The sequence below is a fragment of the Muntiacus reevesi genome, chromosome 22 (assembly GCF_963930625.1).
Source record: "Muntiacus reevesi chromosome 22, mMunRee1.1, whole genome shotgun sequence".
Lineage (NCBI taxonomy): Eukaryota > Metazoa > Chordata > Mammalia > Artiodactyla > Cervidae > Muntiacus > Muntiacus reevesi.
In genome coordinates, this window is record NC_089270.1 from 3,142,404 (window position 1) to 3,159,823 (window position 17,420).

General features: G+C 59.8%; 1 protein-coding gene across 22 annotated transcripts in view; it reads left to right on the forward strand.

Annotated features, from left to right (window-relative positions):
* Positions 1–17,420, forward strand: part of ABLIM2 (actin binding LIM protein family member 2) — a 158,830-nt gene that overhangs the window by 15,964 nt on the left and 125,446 nt on the right. For 21 of the 22 annotated variants that reach the window (XR_010660292.1, XR_010660290.1, XR_010660291.1 and 18 more), the window contains exon 1: positions 11,803–11,878. The exons of the other annotated variant lie outside the window; for it this stretch is intronic. Coding sequence is in view for 16 of the 21 variants with exons in the window: in XM_065914449.1 (XP_065770521.1) it covers positions 11,854–11,878 (25 nt within the window). In the remaining 5 variants the exon portion in view is untranslated. Of the gene's footprint in view, positions 1–11,802; positions 11,879–17,420 lie in introns of those variants that run through there. 22 annotated transcript variants of the gene reach the window in all.

Below are 17,420 nucleotides of genomic sequence, written 5' to 3' on the forward strand. Positions count from 1 at the left end.
CGACCTTGTAGGAGTGTCCACAGGGAAGCAGGCAGAGCCGCTGATTTTTTTTAAAATGCATTTATTTTAATTGGAGGCTAATTACTTAACAATATTGTAGTGGTTTTGCCATACTTTCACATGAATCAGCCACGGGTGTACATCTGTTCCCCGTCCTGACCCCCCTCCCGCCTCCCGCCCCATCCCATCCCTCAGGGCCATCCCAGTACACCAGCCCTGAGCACCCTGTCTCATGCATCGAACCTGGGCTGGTGATCTATTTCACATATGATAATATACATGTTTCAATGCTATTCTCTCATATCATCCCACCCTTGCCTTCTCCCACAGAGTCCAAAGGTCTGTTCTTTACATCTGTGTCTCTTTTGCTGTCTCGCATATAGGGTCATTGTCACCATCTTTCTAAATTCCATATGTATGTGTTAATATACTGTATTGGTGTTTTTCTTTCTGACTTAATTCACTCTGTATAGTAGGCTCCAGTTTCATCCACCTCATTAGAACTGATTCAAATGAATTCTTTTTAAGGGCTGAGTAATATTCCATGGTGTATATGGACCACAGCTTCCTTATCCATTCATCTGCTGATGGGCATCTAGGTTGCTTCCATGTCCTGGCTATTATAAACAGTGCTGCGATGAACATTGGGGTGCATGTGTCTCTTTCAGATCTGGTTTCCTCGGTGTGTATGCCCAGGAGTGGGATTGCTGGGTCATACGGCAGTTCTATTTCCAGTTGTTTAAGGAATCTCCACACTGTTTTCCATAGTGGCTGTACTAGTTTGCATTCCCACCAACAGTGTAAGAGGGTTCCCTTTTCTCCACACCCTCTCCAGCATTTATTGTTTGTAGACTTTTTAATAGCAGCTATTCTGACTAATGCCGTCGATTTAATGAGAAAAGAGGCTTGAGAAGACCCTGCTCACACACCCAGGTCTCCTGGGCTCTGATTCAGCGTCTGCTCATCCTCCAAAGTTCCTCGCAGCTGACCCTCCAAACTGGCAGGCTGGACCCCAGGCATCTCTCTTTTGAAATGACCACTGGCTCTCGTGTTCATCCCACATATTTCTGGGTGCCATCCTCTGCTACCAGGGATCTTAAACAGGGTGCCTGTGGACTCAGTCGTGTCCGACTCTTTGTGACCCCATGGACTGTAGCCCGTCAGACTCCTCTGTCCATGGGATGTCCTAGGCAGGAATACTGGGAGTGGGTTGGCATTTCCTACTCCAGGGCATCTTCCTGACCCAGGGATCAAACCCGCATCTCTTGTGCCTCCAGCACTGACAGGAGGATTCTTGACTGCTGGCGTCACCTGGGAAGTCCCAAATAGCGGGACCTGACCTGTTTTAGGGGTCTCACTCTCACTTGAGTTTCTTGGAGTCTGTTTTATTATCATTAATCATGCAATAAACCAGACAGACTTTCATTTTTGCAAGAACAGGGGACTGAGGAGGGAGCGGCCTGTGACCCCCTCCCCGGCCCCACGGCTGGTTCTCCGATCTGCGTGGACCCTGCCCACGAAGCCTCCGGCCGCGTCCTGCGCGCCCCTCCGACGCCACCCCGGCAGCGCCCCCGAGTAGGACGTGCTCTCGAACAGTCCTTCTCAGCGGCTGCCGGCGGCTCTGGGTTTTCTCTGGTTTGTTTGGCCAGGTTCTTTCTCCAGCACTAAGTAGGCGTTTCTGCGTGAACGTGTCTCATCTTGTAAAAGACACATAATCTAAAGTACGTCACGTTAGCTGTTTTTACGCACGTCGCCCGTTGCTGTGAGACCTTTACCACCCTCCATCTCTGGCCCTTTTCCTTCTTTCTCAGCTAACGGTCCCCACGAAGTCACTCCTCATCGCCCGCCCTCCACTCCTCCCGTCCCCCCGCCCTTGGCACCCTCAGTTCTGCTTTCCCTGTGGATCTGGAGGCTGTCGGGCCCACGCAGAAGCGCAGGTGAGCCTCGGAGCTTGTCCTTTTGTGGCCAGCTTCTTTCACTGAGCGTAGCGTCCTCCAGGTTCCTCGTGTTGCAGCGGGTGTCGGAATGTCCTGCCTTGTGCCTGCGTGTCGGGGTAGGGGACCCCAGGCCACAGCTCCCAGGACCCAGGAAGCGTCCCTGTCCAGCGGGGCAGCCTCGCTTCCCTGGAGCCTGAGCGGGAACCCGGCCATGCCGGGGAAAGCTGCAGCTGAACCCAAGGCCACAGCATGGGACGCTGCCGGGTTAGCGAGGGATAAATTTAGCCACGTTGATGGAAAAGCATCCTGCGTCTTCCTTCCTCCGCTTCCCTTAGCCCCGCGGACGTGACTCACGGGGGCATGGCTGTACCTCCCCGCAGCCCACCCCATGGTCTAGAGACGCAGAGATGCCGGTCTAGAGGGTGAGGGACCCCGACCCACAAAGCGGAGCCGGTGGGGTCAGTGGACGAGGGGCCCCAGCCCACAAAGTGGACCCGAGCAGGGTCAGTGGGTGAGGCCCCCTCCTCCCCTGGCCTCAGGCAGAGCTCCACCCCTCCAACACGCTACTGCTGAGAAGTCTTGCTGCCCTAGGCACTGGGCAAGTTAAACTGCGGTAAAATAAACACAAGATAAAGTTTACCCTCCTAAGCGCTGTGAGGTGTATAGTTCTGCGGCATCAAATACAGTCGCTGGTGCGGCCATCGCCGCCAGCACCTCCTGAACCCATTTCCTCTTGTGAGGCTGAAACTCCAGCCCCAGGACACAGCGGCCAGCCCACCCCCACCCCCAGCTCCTGGCGAGCCCCGCTCTGCTTTCTGCCTCTGGGGTTCTGTCTGCTCCAGGCTCCTCACGTCAGTCGGGCCCTGTAATAGCTGTGCTTCTGTGACCGGCCTGTCTCACTCCGCAGAGCGTCCCTGGGACTCATCTGTGTGGTCGCCCGTGTCAGCTTCCTTCCTCTTGAAGCTGAATAATATTCCATTGCACGAAGAGCCCACAGTTTGTCTATCCATCTGTGTGACGTGAACGCTGGGGCAGCTCGCCCCTTCGGCTGTTGTGAGCGACGTGACCGTGGACGCTGGGGCGGCTCGCCCCTTTGGCTGTTGTGAGTGACGCTGTTATGATAACGGGTGTGCGAATACACGCTTTGGGTTTTTACCGCAGCAGCTCTGGGGCAGGTGGTCCCGTGGTTCTGCCCCAAACAGACCAGGGCAGAGCCCTGCACGTGTGGGCCTCCACTGGTCCCTCCCCACTGTCCAGAGAAGTGTGCGCTCCTCCCGTCCCGGGTGTAGATGGGGAAACTGAGGCCAGCGGGGTGAAGGGACTTCCCGTCACACCAGCATCTGGGCATCGTGCCAGGACGCTGGGTGGGGGGATGGGGTTCCACATTCAGAACCCACGCCCTCACCTTTCCCGTGGGGCGCCCAGTCTCCCCTGTGCTTTTGTCCGTTCTCCCAGCTATTGGTTCATTCATCAGACCCTGAGCGGGTCCACTCACCTCCCTGTCCTGGGCTGGGCCGGGCGAGATGCATCTCGGTTATACGTCCCGCCCTTCGGAGCTCACAGGATGGAGACCAAATCACTCAGAGGCAAAGAACCGGCGATGGACTACCCACGCCTGCCACAGGTGCCGGCCGTGGCTGTGTGCGTGTGTGCAAGCCACGCATTTGCCGACTCTGGCTACAGGTGGGGGGCGGAGGGCGGAGGGGTCCCTGAGCCCAGGGCCAGGTGCTCTGAGCCGGGCCTGTCTCTGTCGCTGCAGTATTTTTCCAGGATCCATGAGGATAAAGGTAGCCAGTCATGGTCTATCCTGTTCCTGGACGGTTCTGCCTTCTTCATCAGTTCCTCCCCCAGATCTTTCTTTTGAAAGGTTTTAAGCATATAGAAAAATTGTTGGTGTTGGAGGGTCAGTACAATGAATACCTTGTGATAATTTTTCATCTGAATGCATTAACTATTAACATCTTGCTTCATTTTGCTCTGGCCGTCTCTCTGTCTCTCTCTCCTGAACCATTTGAAAGTTGGCTGCATCGTAACTCCCAGGCCTTAGCACATGTCTGTACCCAAATATCAGCCACAGAAAATCCCCATTTGCTGTCGCCCCCTCCCCACAGGGCCCCTTTACAGATGTTTGTCTACGTTTTCTCCTCCAGGAGCCAGGCTGGGGTCTACACCACAGCCGGTTAACATGTCCCTGTCTTTGGTCTCTGTTATTCCGGGATGTTCTTCCCACTTGTTTCCTTTAGTTTTCCGTTCATGCCGCCGACACTTAGAGAGTCCAGACCTGTCTCCCTGTGGATCGCACCCTCTCCGAGCTGGGCGGGTCTCTGCTCCTTGGTGATGGGCTTCGGGCTGAGCGTGTTTTGGCGAGAGGCTGTGTGTGGCGGCTCCCCACATAGGAGCCCGCAGGGCCGCTGGTCCCGTGCGCGGTCAGGCTTTTAGCGCCCGCCTGCATCCAGCCGGGGTGAGAACTCCTGCACCCGTGGCTTTGCACCTGTGTGCAGACAGACCTGTGAGTGGAGCTTACACGTCTGCCCAGAAGCGGAATGTGAAATGGGAATGTCGTCTGTCTGCCAAACCACTGTCCCCGGAGGCGGGTCCAGGCCACAGCTTCACCCGACGGACACACGAGTCTCTTGCCCCCGTCCCCTCCCGGGCCAGCACTGGGCACTTTTCGCCTGCTCAGATTCGCCAGCGGATGGGGAGAGGGCCCCTCCCTGCTTTCCCCGCCCCGCCGGGCGCCGAGGGCGTTGCTCTGGCGTCCCGGCCCTTTGTGCTTCTGTGAGTCTGCTGTTCCCTCCGTTGTGGTTTTCTGTGGGGCCGCTTGTCCGTCTGTGTTGCCCCAGGAGGGCGATGGGCGCGTGCCCTGCGCTCTGTCCGGCCGGGACGAGGAATCGCTCTCCATGTGAGCTCGGGTGGTGGGGCCCAGGAGCGGGTGTGTGTGTGTGTGTTGGAGGCAGGGGGCAGGCCAGGGGCGCGGGGGCTGCGTCCAGGTGTGTTGCTGGGCGGGGGACACAGTGTGGGCTGAGGAGGGGGCGTCTGTGAATCGGAAGACAGAGGCGAGGTCACCTCCGATCATCCTCACCGGCGATCTCCCTGCTCGCCAGGCTCAAGGGGTCGCCGAGACCCTCTCCCCTTCTCATCCTGCGGGGCCTCCTTCGGGCCTCTGGGCAGCCTCCTCCTCACCTCGGGCGCCTTCCCACTTGCTGACTCCTCCGCTGGACTCGTCCACCTGCTCTTAAGTTTTCTCTCGGCCCTTGAAGTCAGCTTCAGCATCCTCTCCTCCCTCGGGAGGCCCCCGACCCTCACACCCTGCGGCAGCCGCCGGCCCTGCTCCTGCTTTTCCTTCCCGTTACACGCTGATCGCAGGATGAGCCTGCGCGTTCGTGTGCCTGCCTGACTGTGTTTGTCGCCCTGCCAGCCTGCCAGCTCCTGGTGGGAGCCTCAGAGCTGACGGCCGGCCCGCCTGCCCCGACAGAACACCCTGCTCAGGGCGTCTGCTCCTCCGTGACCAGACCGGACAGCCTCTGACTCGCTCAACCCTTGGGCGTCTGGGCTTGTCCAACTGCAGCCACCTCCTGGCTGATGCCTTGGGGGTCCCTGCTCTCTGTCGCTTTAGGGGGACCTTGGACTTGCTGTCTCGGGGGCATACGTGTTGTAGACAGTGGTGCGGATGCTATGGGGGGTGGCGGGCTGAGGTGTGGCCCCTTTTGAGCTCAGCTCCCCTGACGTGTGCATAGACGAGAACAGTGGAATGAAAGGACGTGGTCCAGGCTGGCGTCTGGGACGCGGAGTTCGGTCTCCATCCAGGAGGCCTCCTGAGCCCCCCGCCCCAGACATGGTGCTCCATGCTGGGGACCCGGAGGTCAGCCTGGCAGGGAGGAGGGATGGGGGCAGGGTCTCAACCAGGTGAGAAAGGGGGTGGGTGGGAGGAACCGAGAGAAGGGGCAGCCCGGGGAAGGAGGGAGAAAGCCTAAGGGCAACGCCGACGTGTGGCATGCGCTGCCCCAAGACCACAGAGGGTGTTGGTGACGACGGCAGGTCTGTGTTCTGGGCTGAGCTGTGTCCCCGAAGCGTGGTGCTGAAGTCCCGACTCTGGTCCCTGTGAACGTGACCTTATTTGGAAATAGGGTTGTTGCAGATGTGGCTCGTTGAGATGAGGTCACATGGAGTAGGGCGTCCTGATGAGACGAGGAAGGGAGACACGGACACAGAGACACGGGAGGCGGGCCCCGGGACCGCAGAGGCAGAGGCTGAAGGGCTGCCGCTCCGCGCCGAGCATCGCCCGCGACCCGCGTCAGGAGGAAGCCGGGAGGGCTCTCCCCTGGGGGTTCCCGAGGGACCACGGCCCTGCTCCACCCTGATTCGGGACTTCCAGCCCCCAGACCATGAGAGAATAGGGTTCTGTAACTTAAGCCGCTCAGTTTGTGGCCATTTGTTTTGGCCAAACTCATACAGTTAGGAATTGGGACGGAGGGATGCCACTCACCAAGTGCCCATCATGTGCCATGCGAGGCGCCCGGCGCTTTCACATGTATCATCTCTTTCAGTCTTTCTGCAGCCCGGCGGGCAGGCACCCCCATTATACAGACGGGAAACTGAGGCCCCGAGAGGTGACGCCAATGGGCCCAGGGCACACAGTGAACTGAGAGATGGAGCTGGCGGCAGACGCAAGGCTGCCTGAGTTTCAGAAGGCAGTCAGCTGGGCGGCGGTGTGGGTGTGGGATGTGTGGCCCTGTTGGAGGGTGGGGAGAGGGGGCGAGGGAGGGTGGCCATGGTGAGACATTCTCTTTTCCGACCGTGAGGCTCCTGGAGGACTTCCAGGTGGAGGTGTCCAGCACTCCGATGGCTCTGGGGGTTGAGTGCTCAGGAGAGGCCTGGCTGGATCTTAAGGAATCCTTGTCCAGGGACTGGACGATGTCTCAGATCCCTTTAAAGCTAATTTTTATGCCCCTGAGAAAGCAGTGGTGTCTTCCTTGCCTTAAACTCACCTGAAAAACCAGGACCCACGTGTCATAAAGTTTTCAAGCCCTTGATTTCATTTGTTTCTCATCTTTTTAAATAGCGTTCGGCAATGAAGATGCAAGTGGGCCTCAGTTGGGAAGGCTCGGGGCTGTGTGGACACAGAGTGGGGCTGTTAGGGGTGAAGAATTTTTCTGGAATGTGGGGCAGGGAGTGTGCGGGGAGGGGGGCAGTCAGGGGCTCGGGGATGCAAGTGGAGCCACCGAAGCCGCCTGGGACCACCCTCCCCCTTGCCTTTCTGGCTGGATCCAGCCTGCTGCGGCCACAGGTGGAGGACCGTCCATGGGGCAGGGAGGCCTGGATCACGTCCTCGCATGTGGGGGTCCTTCCAGGCTCTTGCAGTCCCACCCACCCTGTGTCCAGGAAGAGCGCGTTTCTCTCTTTTCTTTAAATCACCGTCATTTCTGCCTGGCCCCCCCACTCTGGCAGGGGTACAGGCGTAGAAGTCAGGATGGAACTTTCTCCACTGCAGGTGGCGACCCATTTGTGGGTGTGAAATCGGTTTAGTGGGTCACAGCAGCCTTTGTTACATAAGAGGTTGAATTGAATAGAAAAAGAACAGACCCAGTCTGGAAAAAGAAAGGAAAATAGCAGAGCACATCCCAAGTAATAGGGCGAAGTATTGTTTGGTGAAAAGAAAAAATCTGTTACATCTTCACATATCGTATAAACTATCACTGTGTCGGGGGCAGGCTGAAAAATGCTCCCCCACCCCAATACATCACATCCCCATCTTAGGACCTGTGAGTATTTGGGGAAAAAGGGGGGTTTTTGCAGGTGGGATTAAGGTAAGGAGGCTGCACTGGGGAGATTATCCTGGATTATCTGCATGATATCCTAAAGGCATCACAGTGACTCTTAGAGGGGCAGAGGGAGGCTACAGACAGACAGACAGAGGATAAGGGGCTGGGCCAGCAGGGCGGGTGGAGATGGAGTGATGCCACCGTGAGCCAAGGATGCCGGCTGTCCCTCAGAGCTGGAAGAGGCAGGAAGGCTCCTCCCCCCGGGCCACGAGGGAGCCCTGCCCACACACACCTGCATCCCAACCCCGTGGTACCGAGTTTGGACTTCCGGCTTCCAGAACTGTTGTTTTACCAGTTCGTGCTGATTTATAGGAAACTAGTACGCTGTGGAATGAACAACCCCAGAGCTCAGAGGCTAAATCGGCAGTCAGTCATCCTGGCTTGGGGCCTGTGGGCTGGCCGGTCAGCTCAGCTGACCAGACCGGGCTCTCAGGGGGCTGGCCGTGTCCCCCCTCCACCTTCCTCCTGGGACCGTCGGGCTGGCCTGGGGGATGCGCTCCATGCAGGAAGAGCGGAGGGAGCTGTGTGACGCCTGAGCCCGCAGGCGGTCGCTTCCACTTGCGTGCATGCAGTGACCAAGCCAGACACAGGAGCTGACGTCAAGTCACGGGGCCAGAAGAGCTCTCCGCCCCCGGAGGGGACCCTGGTGAGGGGGCAGGAGCAGGGGGGGCCTGGACCCGGCCCATCTGCAGGCGCGTACTCCTCTGCATGTGGGGCCACCGCCTGGCAGACGCGCCTCTCTGTGCGCTGATGCTGGAGCCGTGTGGAAGCTGCCCGCCGGCGGCAGAGCCCGGTCCCCGTGCCCTGGACGCAGCCGTTCGTGGGTTTTCAGGGCTCGGCTCTGCCTCTCTGCGGCTGTCCCTGAGAATCAGTCTGGAAGGTTCCGGGTGGGGAAGGGACAACGTCCCACCTCACCCCTCACCCCGCATCCTCAGAGGGATAGATGGGGGCTCATCCTGCAGGGTCCGGGGTGGGGGGACCGCTCCCCCACAGCCCCAGCTGGTCGCCATCCCAGGAGGGGACGTGCACATCCACCGTTAGCTTGGGCTAACCGGGGTCCTGGTCCTCCGCCTTGAGCGCGCACGGGGACTTTGGAGAGGCCGCGGGGCAGGAATCTCCCACGATGACGCCGGGCGGCCCTGGCCCGCCCTCCCCGTGGGCGCTGCCTTCTGTTGCCCCTCCTGCCCCCTCCCCCCAGAGCAGATACGGAAGAGGGGCAGGGCCCAGGCAGCCCCCCCACCCCTGGTCCTGGGGTTACCTGAGGCCGTGGGAGAGGAGGCCTGGGTCCCGGACCCCTGGAGCCTCTGTGGGCAGGGGAGGCGCCCCCACAAGCCAAGCGCAGTCCCCCATGGGCCTGGCAGCCACTGCCCTGGTGAGTCATGGCCTGTGGTGGGGGCCCTGGGCTCCACGGGGGCCTTGGTGCAGGCCAGGCCGGGTGGGCGGGGAAGGTGCCCGGAGCTGAGGGTCGGTCAGGCAGATACCTGGAGAGGCACGGAGCCCAGGGAAGGCCTAGTGTGGTCAGCGAACACCAGATCAGGCCAGCTGAACCAGGCCCGGGGCGGATTTCTGCCCCAGGGTCCCAGGGGCCTAGGTTCCCATCTCCGGGGAGGCCGTTCTGGCAGTGTTGTGGCCACTCGTGCCATGCGTAGGGGTCTTGGCCCCCCCAGCCCAGATGGACAGGAGGCATCAGGCCCGGGGTGGGACCCTGGTGGGGGAGGCACCAGCCCTGGGGAGGTGAGGCTGGAAGGCAAGGCAGCTGGCCTCTGCGCTCCCCAGGGAGCAGCGGGCTTGGGGTTCATGTCCAAGCCGTCTTTGCTGGGATGCATGGGAGAGGGAGGCCGTCGTTCCGAGGGGGCCTTGAGCCACGCTGAATCCGGGCGGGAGCGGCGCCTGCCCTGTGAATGCACGTTACCCGTGGTTCCTGCTACGACGACTCTCTGCCTGGGCAGACCCCAGCCTCCCTTGTTCTCAGGGTGAGACTGACCCAGGGTTTTGATGGAAGGTCTGTTGCCCTGGCCGCTGCCCACCTTCCCACCCCAGCAGAGCCTCATGTGGCCGAGGGTGTCGTCCTGCCGGGAACATCAGCTCACCGTCTCCCCTCTCCAACCTCCGTCCCGGAGTCGAGCAGCTCTCCACCTGCTGGTCTCTGAGTCACCCCAGGTTCTCTCTGCCGGGGCATCCCCTCAAGGCCCCCAGGGGCGCTCACCGCTCCTGTGATGCCCCGACTGGTCGTATCACCCACTGGTCAAGCACCAGTCGCCGGGTTTCCCTTCTTCTCCCGCTGACTTTCAGACTCAGAGCCTGCGAGTCTCTCTTGTTCACTAGAGCTGGCCCAGCTCCCCCCGTCTCTGCCTCGGTGTCCTCACAGGGGAAGTAGGGACGTGATGGTCCCTGCCTCGGGTGCGGGGCTGGCTGGGGGCTCAGCAGTGGCTGCTGTCTTTGTCGCCATCACCAGCACAGTGGTCATTTCAGCCCCGAGCAAGGCATAGAAGCTGCAGAATAGGTGAGTGGAGAGAAGCTCTCCTCTGTACGCCCGCGGGGCTGTCCTTCTCTTCCTGGGATGCATCATCTGTACCCACTGGCGGGACCCGGGGGCCGGCCTGGCGTGATGCTGCCTGCAGCCCTGTGCTTACCACCCCCCGTCCACCGGGCGGAGAGGTTCAGACCAGTGCGATTAGTCATGTAGTGTTAGCCACTCAGTCTTGTCTGACTCTTTGCAACCCCAAGGACTGTAGCCCGCCAGGCTCCTCTGTCCATGGGATTCTCCAGGCAAGGATACTGGAGTGGGTAGCCATTCCCTTCTCCAGGGGATCTTCCTGACCCAGGGATCGAACCTAGGTCTCCTGCACTGCAGGCAGATTTTTTACCGTGTGAGCCCCCAGGGAAGACCTAGTGTGGCTATCGAATGTCAGATCAGAGCGGGAGAGTCCCCGTCGGCGGCCAGCGCCCGCTCTGACTCGTCAGAGCCGAGCGGATGAGGTGCTTTCTGCTGGCTGCAGGTGGAGGGCTGATGTGGCCCCCCCGCCCCGAAAGCCGCTGCAGTTGAGTGCTGGAAAATACGGCCCGTGCTCCAGGGCGTGGCCACTGAGCCTCTCCGCTGTGGGATTCTGGCCCGCGGCCACTAGGCCATCACACGCGCGGTTAGCCAGGATAACACCTGCAGGTTCTCAGGGGCCACGTGCTGGGGGCCAAGCAGGCCTTCCTGCTCGTGTGGTTCATGGGTCACAGGGCGTTTCTGCCCCCGGAGAGCTTAACGCCGAGTGTCACAGAGAGGCATCCACAGGGGACACCCAGGGGACGAGGGGTCTCTCACGCTGCCTTTATGCCTAGAGGCCCCCCCGAGTGTCTCAAGCCTGAGTCTCCTCCCCTCTGGCACACGGGGGCTGCAGAGTGGGTTAAGTAGGTCGCCCCGACGTTCATGTCCATCCGGAACCTTCACGTGTGACCTTATTTGGCATAGGGTCTCTGCAGGGTAATCAGAGTAAGGATGGAGAGGAGGTCCTCCTGCGAGAGAGGGGACCCTAAATCCGGTGACTGGTGTTCTCATGTAAGAGACAGAAAAGGACACGCAGGGACATACAGAGAAAAGCCAGCCCTGTGAGTTCGGGGGCCGAGATGGCAGTGATGTGAATGCTAGCCCGGGTCGCCCGGAGCCCCCAGAAGCTGGCGTTGGAGGGAAGCACCCCCCCTACCACTGCCCCAGAGCCTTTGGGGGTTTCTGTCTGTAGACTGAGGGAGAGGCCACAGCTGTGGGGCTTGGTCCCCAGGATGCGGGCAAGGGCTAGGAAGTGCTGGGGGGGCATGCGGGGCCGCAGACGGACCCAGCTCCCCGGGACCCACCCCCACTGCCCTTGCAAAGCCGCTTTCCCGGACGCCCGGGAACAGGTGCGTCTCTGGAGCGGGGTGGCAGTCTATTTCCGTGTGCCGGGCAGGGCTCAGCCCGGCCCTCCTCGGGCATGAGCATGGCAGCTGCCTCGTGACCCTCTGGCGTGTCCCCCGAGGGCTGTGCTGGCCGCAGAGGCTCCAGCCCTCGGCCAGCTGCTGCCCGCCCACGGCCTCCCGGGTGCCGGCCGGACTCGCGGAGGTCACAGTCCATGGGGATGCCTGGAGGAGGGACAGGTAAGGCCCACACTGCCCTCACCGCTCTGACCATCGGCCCGGGAGGAAGGCTTCTGTTCTGACCAGAAGTCTCCAGGCCCCCCAGAAAGCCCAGGGTCCAACCCGAGGGGAGGCAGCGTGAGCTCTGCCGTGTATGCAGGCAGAGGCGGCCGGAGCTGACGCGTGCCTGCTTTGTGCCCGGCCTCGGCGACTCTCCTCTGGGCTCTTGGTGACCACCCTGTGTGGTGACCCATTTTACAGATGAGGAAGCTGAGGCTCGGGGAGGGGAGGGTCTGGGCAGGCACACGGCGGTGGGTGATGCTGTCGGGCCCCTGCTCTGGGTTGAGCCTGTGCCTCCCTGCCCCTGCCTTTTGCTTCTTTGCCGGTGGTTCTGTCTTCAATCAAGGCTGACTTTGTTCCCGGGGGAGGGGGGGCAGCGTTTGGCCCTGACTGGAGCCACTTCTGATGGTCTCAGCTTGGCGGGGGATGGGGTGCCACAGGCCCCTGGGGGGGGTGGTTGAGGCTCAGCTCCCCGTGGTACACGGCGCGGGCCCTCAGAAGCGTGGTCCAGCCCAGAGTGTCGGTTGGGCCTGAGGCTGAGAAACCGGCCTTAAGAAATATCGTCATGACTTCGGTCCTTCTGCCATTGATGTGAAGAGCAGGGCCTATCAAGGTAGAAAGAAATGCTAAGGAGCTTCCAATCCATTCCAGCCCCACCTCGGATGTGGATGGACAGATGACGGGAAGAAAGCTCTGGGGCAGGGGGAGGAGCTGGAGGAGGAGATGGAGTCGGGGGGGTTGTTGCGCAGGGGAACAAGCCTGGACCCCCCGAGCGGAGACGTGGGGTGCAGCGGGGAGAACCTCTGAGAGCTGAGGTGTGCAGGGCTGGGGGGCTCCAGCCAGGGTCCAGTCTCCATCCTGAAGGGCTCCCAGCCTGGCCCTCAGGGCTCCGTCCTGGTACGAGGCTCAGTGCCCAGCAGACCCTGTCTCTGGGCAGCTGGGCAGAGAGTCCCCGCCTCTGGAGTCCTCTGTCTGTCTGGAGGCAGGATCTGGGACCCTCGTCCGTGTGTCCCTGTCAGCACCCCACACTCTGCAGGCTCAGGGGGGATTTTATGCAGGAAGTAGCCCCCAGGGTGCCGGGTGAGCTGCAGCGAAGGTCTGAAGCCGGACCTGCCTCTGGCCTGATCCCACTGTGGGCCTGGTCTGGGCGCTGTCTTGCTCTGGGGTAGGGGGAGAGGCACATTCTGGACCCCCTCCGTAAAATAGGGGTGTTTACAGTTCTCCCCTCCCGGGGTGCCCTGAAGCCCCCTAGCAGACTCTCCATGTTGGTCCCCCCACATGTGTAGCTGTGGGTGCCGCCGCCTCCCCGGGCTGGCTGGACGCAGCCACACATGGAGGTCTCGCTCCTGGCCTTAGAGCCCCGGCTGGCTGGGGGTCAGATAACATCCCCCGACCTGCACTGTGGACTGGATTGTTCTGAAAACCCCGGCACATTCCAGGAGCTGAGACATGTGACAGTGTTCGCTTCTCAAATGGAATTTCCAGGCCGGTGGCTGGGCGGGTCTCCCCATGCGGCTGAGGACTCGGTGTCCTTCACACCCTGCTCTCACCGGACAACGGGCAAAACAATCGTGATATTAAAAGCTGCGCAAACCCAGTGAGATAAGCCTGTTGTTCCAGACTCACAAAGAAATGGCATCTTGTGATAAAAGTGCCAGGGAGGGAGAGGTGACCCTATTTATGTAAAATCGTAATAAGAGTTAAAAGTTAAAGAATGGTAGAACTTTTGGAAGAAAATATTTTATTAGGGTAAGGATTTGTGGTCTTGGGGGTTTCTTAGAAATGACACTAACTACACAAGCAAGAAGACAAAGATACACTGGATTTCTTTAAAATGAAGCAGTCTTATGCTGCAGAGAGCATTATGAAACCAATGAAAGCACAAACCACAGAACAGGAGACGTCTGCCAATCATGTATCAGAGGATGGGCTTGTGTCTAGAACAAGTGTGTGCGTGCGTGCTAAGTCGCTTCAGTTGTGCCCGACTCTTTGCAGCCTATGGACTGTGGCCCGCCAGGCACTTCTATCCATTGGATTCTCCAGGCAAGAATACTGGAGTGGATTGCCATGCCCTCCTCCAGCAGAGCTTCCTGACCCAGGGGTCGAACACGCACCTCTTCTGTCTCCTGCATTGGCAGGCGGGTTCTTTACCACTAGCGCCACCTGGGAGGCCCTTCTGGAATACATGAAAGTGAAAGTCGCTCAGTCGTGTCCGACTCTGCACCCCTGGACTATACAGTCCATGGGATTCTCCAGGCCAGAATACTGGAGGGGGTAGCGTTTCCCTTCTCCAGGAGATCTTCCCAACCCAGGGATTGAACGCAGGTCTCCCACATTGCAGTCGGATTCTTTACCCCTAGCACCACCTGGGAAGCCTGTCCAGAATATATAAACAACTCTTATAACTCAATCAGAAAAAGCCAAATTCAATGAACAGAAGATCTGAATGGACATTTTTCCAAAGACAATATCCAGCTAGTGAACAAGCACATGAAAAGATGCTCAGCATCGGCAGCTCTCAGGAGATGCAGACCCAGGCCACGGTGAGAGACACCTCACGCCCGTCAGGGTGAGTGCACGCTCAGTCGTGTCTGACTCTGTGACCCCGTGGACTGTAGCCCGCCAGGCTCCTCTGTCCAGGGGGCTCTCCAGGCAAGAAAGCGGGAGTGGGTTGCCAGGCCCTCCTCCTTCAGCCCCTGCCATCTTCCCGACCCAGGGAGTGGACCTGTATCTCTTGCATCTCCTGCGTGGCCAGTGGATTCTGTACCACGGCGCCACCTGGGAAGCCCTTCGGGGTGACCGTGATGAAAAGGACCAGCGGTAACCGATGTTGACGAGGACGTGGAGAAGCTGCTGGTGGGAGAGTGAAGTGGTGCAGCTTCTTAGGGGAGCGGTCTGGCAGTTCCTCACACGGTTAAATGCAGCCTTACCGTATGACCAGTAAGGAAAGGGGAACGTCCTCGCGAAAGGGCCTGTGCCGGAGCGCCCAGAGCAGACTACATGTAACAGCCCCAAGGTGGTGACCACCCCGGAGGCCATGAGGTGGGCTCCTGTAGTGGACAGTTATTTGGACGTAAAGAGTTACGGCGTGCTGACCCCTGCTGCAGCACAGATGAACCCTGAAAGCCTTAACCTGAATAGAGGAAGTCAGACACAAAGGGCCACGTGTGGTATGTCTGTCTTTATATGAAATGTCCAGAGTAGGCAAACCCATTACAGAGACGGAAAGGTCCATTGGTTGCCAGGAGCAGAGGGAAGGGGGGATGGGGAGGGATGGTAATGGGCGAAAGTGAAAGTGAAGCCACTCAGTCGTGTCCAACTCTTTGCGACCCCATGGACTGTAGCCCATGGAATTTTCCAGGCAAGAGTACTGGAGTGGGTTGCCATTTCCTTCTCCAGAGGACCTTCCCGACCCAGGAAGGGAAGACCGGGTCTCCCTCTTTGCAGGCAGAGGCTTTACTTTTCAGAGGGGTGGAAATATTCTGAAGTTGACTGTGGTGGTGGGCACACCTCTATGAACGTACAACCATCCAGACACCCAGTTCTAACGAGACACACACACAGGACACGCTTCCCCTCCCATCACCCTCCTTGGACCAGTGGTTTGGTGGAGAACACACGAAAGGACAGAAGGCCAAAGGAAGTGGGGAGGGCGGGGAAGCCAGAAGAAATGGGAAACCAGGCCGGTCACACAGAGACCTGGGCTTGAATCCCTCCCCTGCTGGTTGCAAGCTGTGTGATCTCAGCCGGTTGCTAAGCCTCTCTGAGCCTCGGTTTCCCCACCAGCATGCTGCGGGAGGTGAGCGTGCATCTCCAGCCAGTTGGCGTGCGGAGCCCACAGCCAGGCAGAAAGGAGAGTTGTGGTATTTCTCGGTGGCCACTGGGGCCAGAGCCTGCCCTCGGAAGTCGCAGGCCAGCTGCTGTCCCTGCTACGCTCCCCCGGCCCTGGCGGCCCCTCCGAGAAAGGAGAGGAGACTGGAGCTCCTGCAAGACCACCCAGCAGATACCAGAGCCCCCATCCCTCCCTGCTCCGTCCACAGACTCCCGCCGGGGGCCAGGCAGCACCAAAGCCAGTGGGTGGGGTGTCTTACTTGGTTGAGGATCGTCCAGCCCAGATTTTCAGACCCCAGCTGAGACCCCTTCGTTTGCAACACAGATCACCAAGGAGGCTCGTAAGGTCCACCCTTTGTGGAGAAACACAAGGGTTATACGGCTGGCCTTCCTCGTGGGTCTGGAATCCTGTGCACGTCGTGGACGGAGGTGCCGTGGCCCCAAGGCACAGGTCGGAGGAGTTTTAAATTGAACGTTGCTGTGGGTCTTGCATGCTTCGGTCACGGGAAGCCACTTCGTGACATGGGGGAGGAGGGTCTTTGTCTACCAGGCAAGTATCTGGGTGGCAAGTACGGAGCCACGAGGCCAGGCCCTGGAGGAGGGTCAGGCCGGGAATGGAGACCCCAAGAAAGGGCTGCTGGCCCCGGGAAGGACACAGAAAGCCTGGGCTCCAGGCTCAGGTGAAGGAGGGCCCTTCCACCACGGGAGATGGTGCTGGCCTGACGGCAGGTGAAATGGGTGCTTTTGCCAAGGCTATGAGCCAGCAGCTGCTGGGCTGCTCAGGTCCATGAACACAGCCGTGGACAGGAAGGTTTGCCAAGCAGGGACACCCCGGGAAGATGCCACATAGCGAGTTAGGTCCAAGGTGGGCCCGCCGCCCCCAGAGCTGGTCCCTTCCCTGCCCTCTGCCCCTCACCTGTCTCCTCTACCCCCAAGCCCGCCCAGAATGCCACAGAGGGGAGAGCAAGACTCAGAGAGACTGGGCTTCCGGTTCCGGCCTGGAAGCTGCTTCGGTCCTTGGAACCTGTTTGTCCATCTGAGAATGGTCAAGAGAGGATGTTCCCTGATGTGCAGAATGAACAGGATAATTGGACTTTAAGTGATGGGTCGGCAGCAGGCTCTGGGCGGTAGACAGCAGAGGAGAGGCTGGGGGAGGGGTATGGTGACCTCTCGGACGCCTGTGCCATCCTTGCTGGGTTCAAAGCCAAGGGCTCTTCTGGGTCATGGGGACTTGCCGATGGTGACCTGAGGGGCAGCTGGGTCCCCATCAGGTGGCTGGTGTCTCCAGGCCAAGGCTGCAGCCCCATCTCCAGGGGCCTGGGCAGGAGAGGGGGGCAGCTTCTGACTCTGAGCGGCCCGCGTGCACAAGGAGCGTATCGGCCAGTCCCCCAGCTGGCTGCACCCCCCACTCTGCCTGGAGAGTGAGGGTCCCTGGCAGGATTAGCACAGCCCTCACAGACCCTCAGGCTTCCCAGGTGGCCCAGTGGGTAAAGAATCCACCTGCAATGCTGGAGATGCAGACAGATGCGAGTTCAATCCCTGGGTTGGGAAGATCCCCTGGAGGAGGACATGGCAACCCACTCCAGTATTCTCGCCTGGAGAATCCCATGGACAGAGGAGCCTGGCGGGCCACAGTCCATGGGGGTCGCAAAGAGTCAGACATAACTGAAGC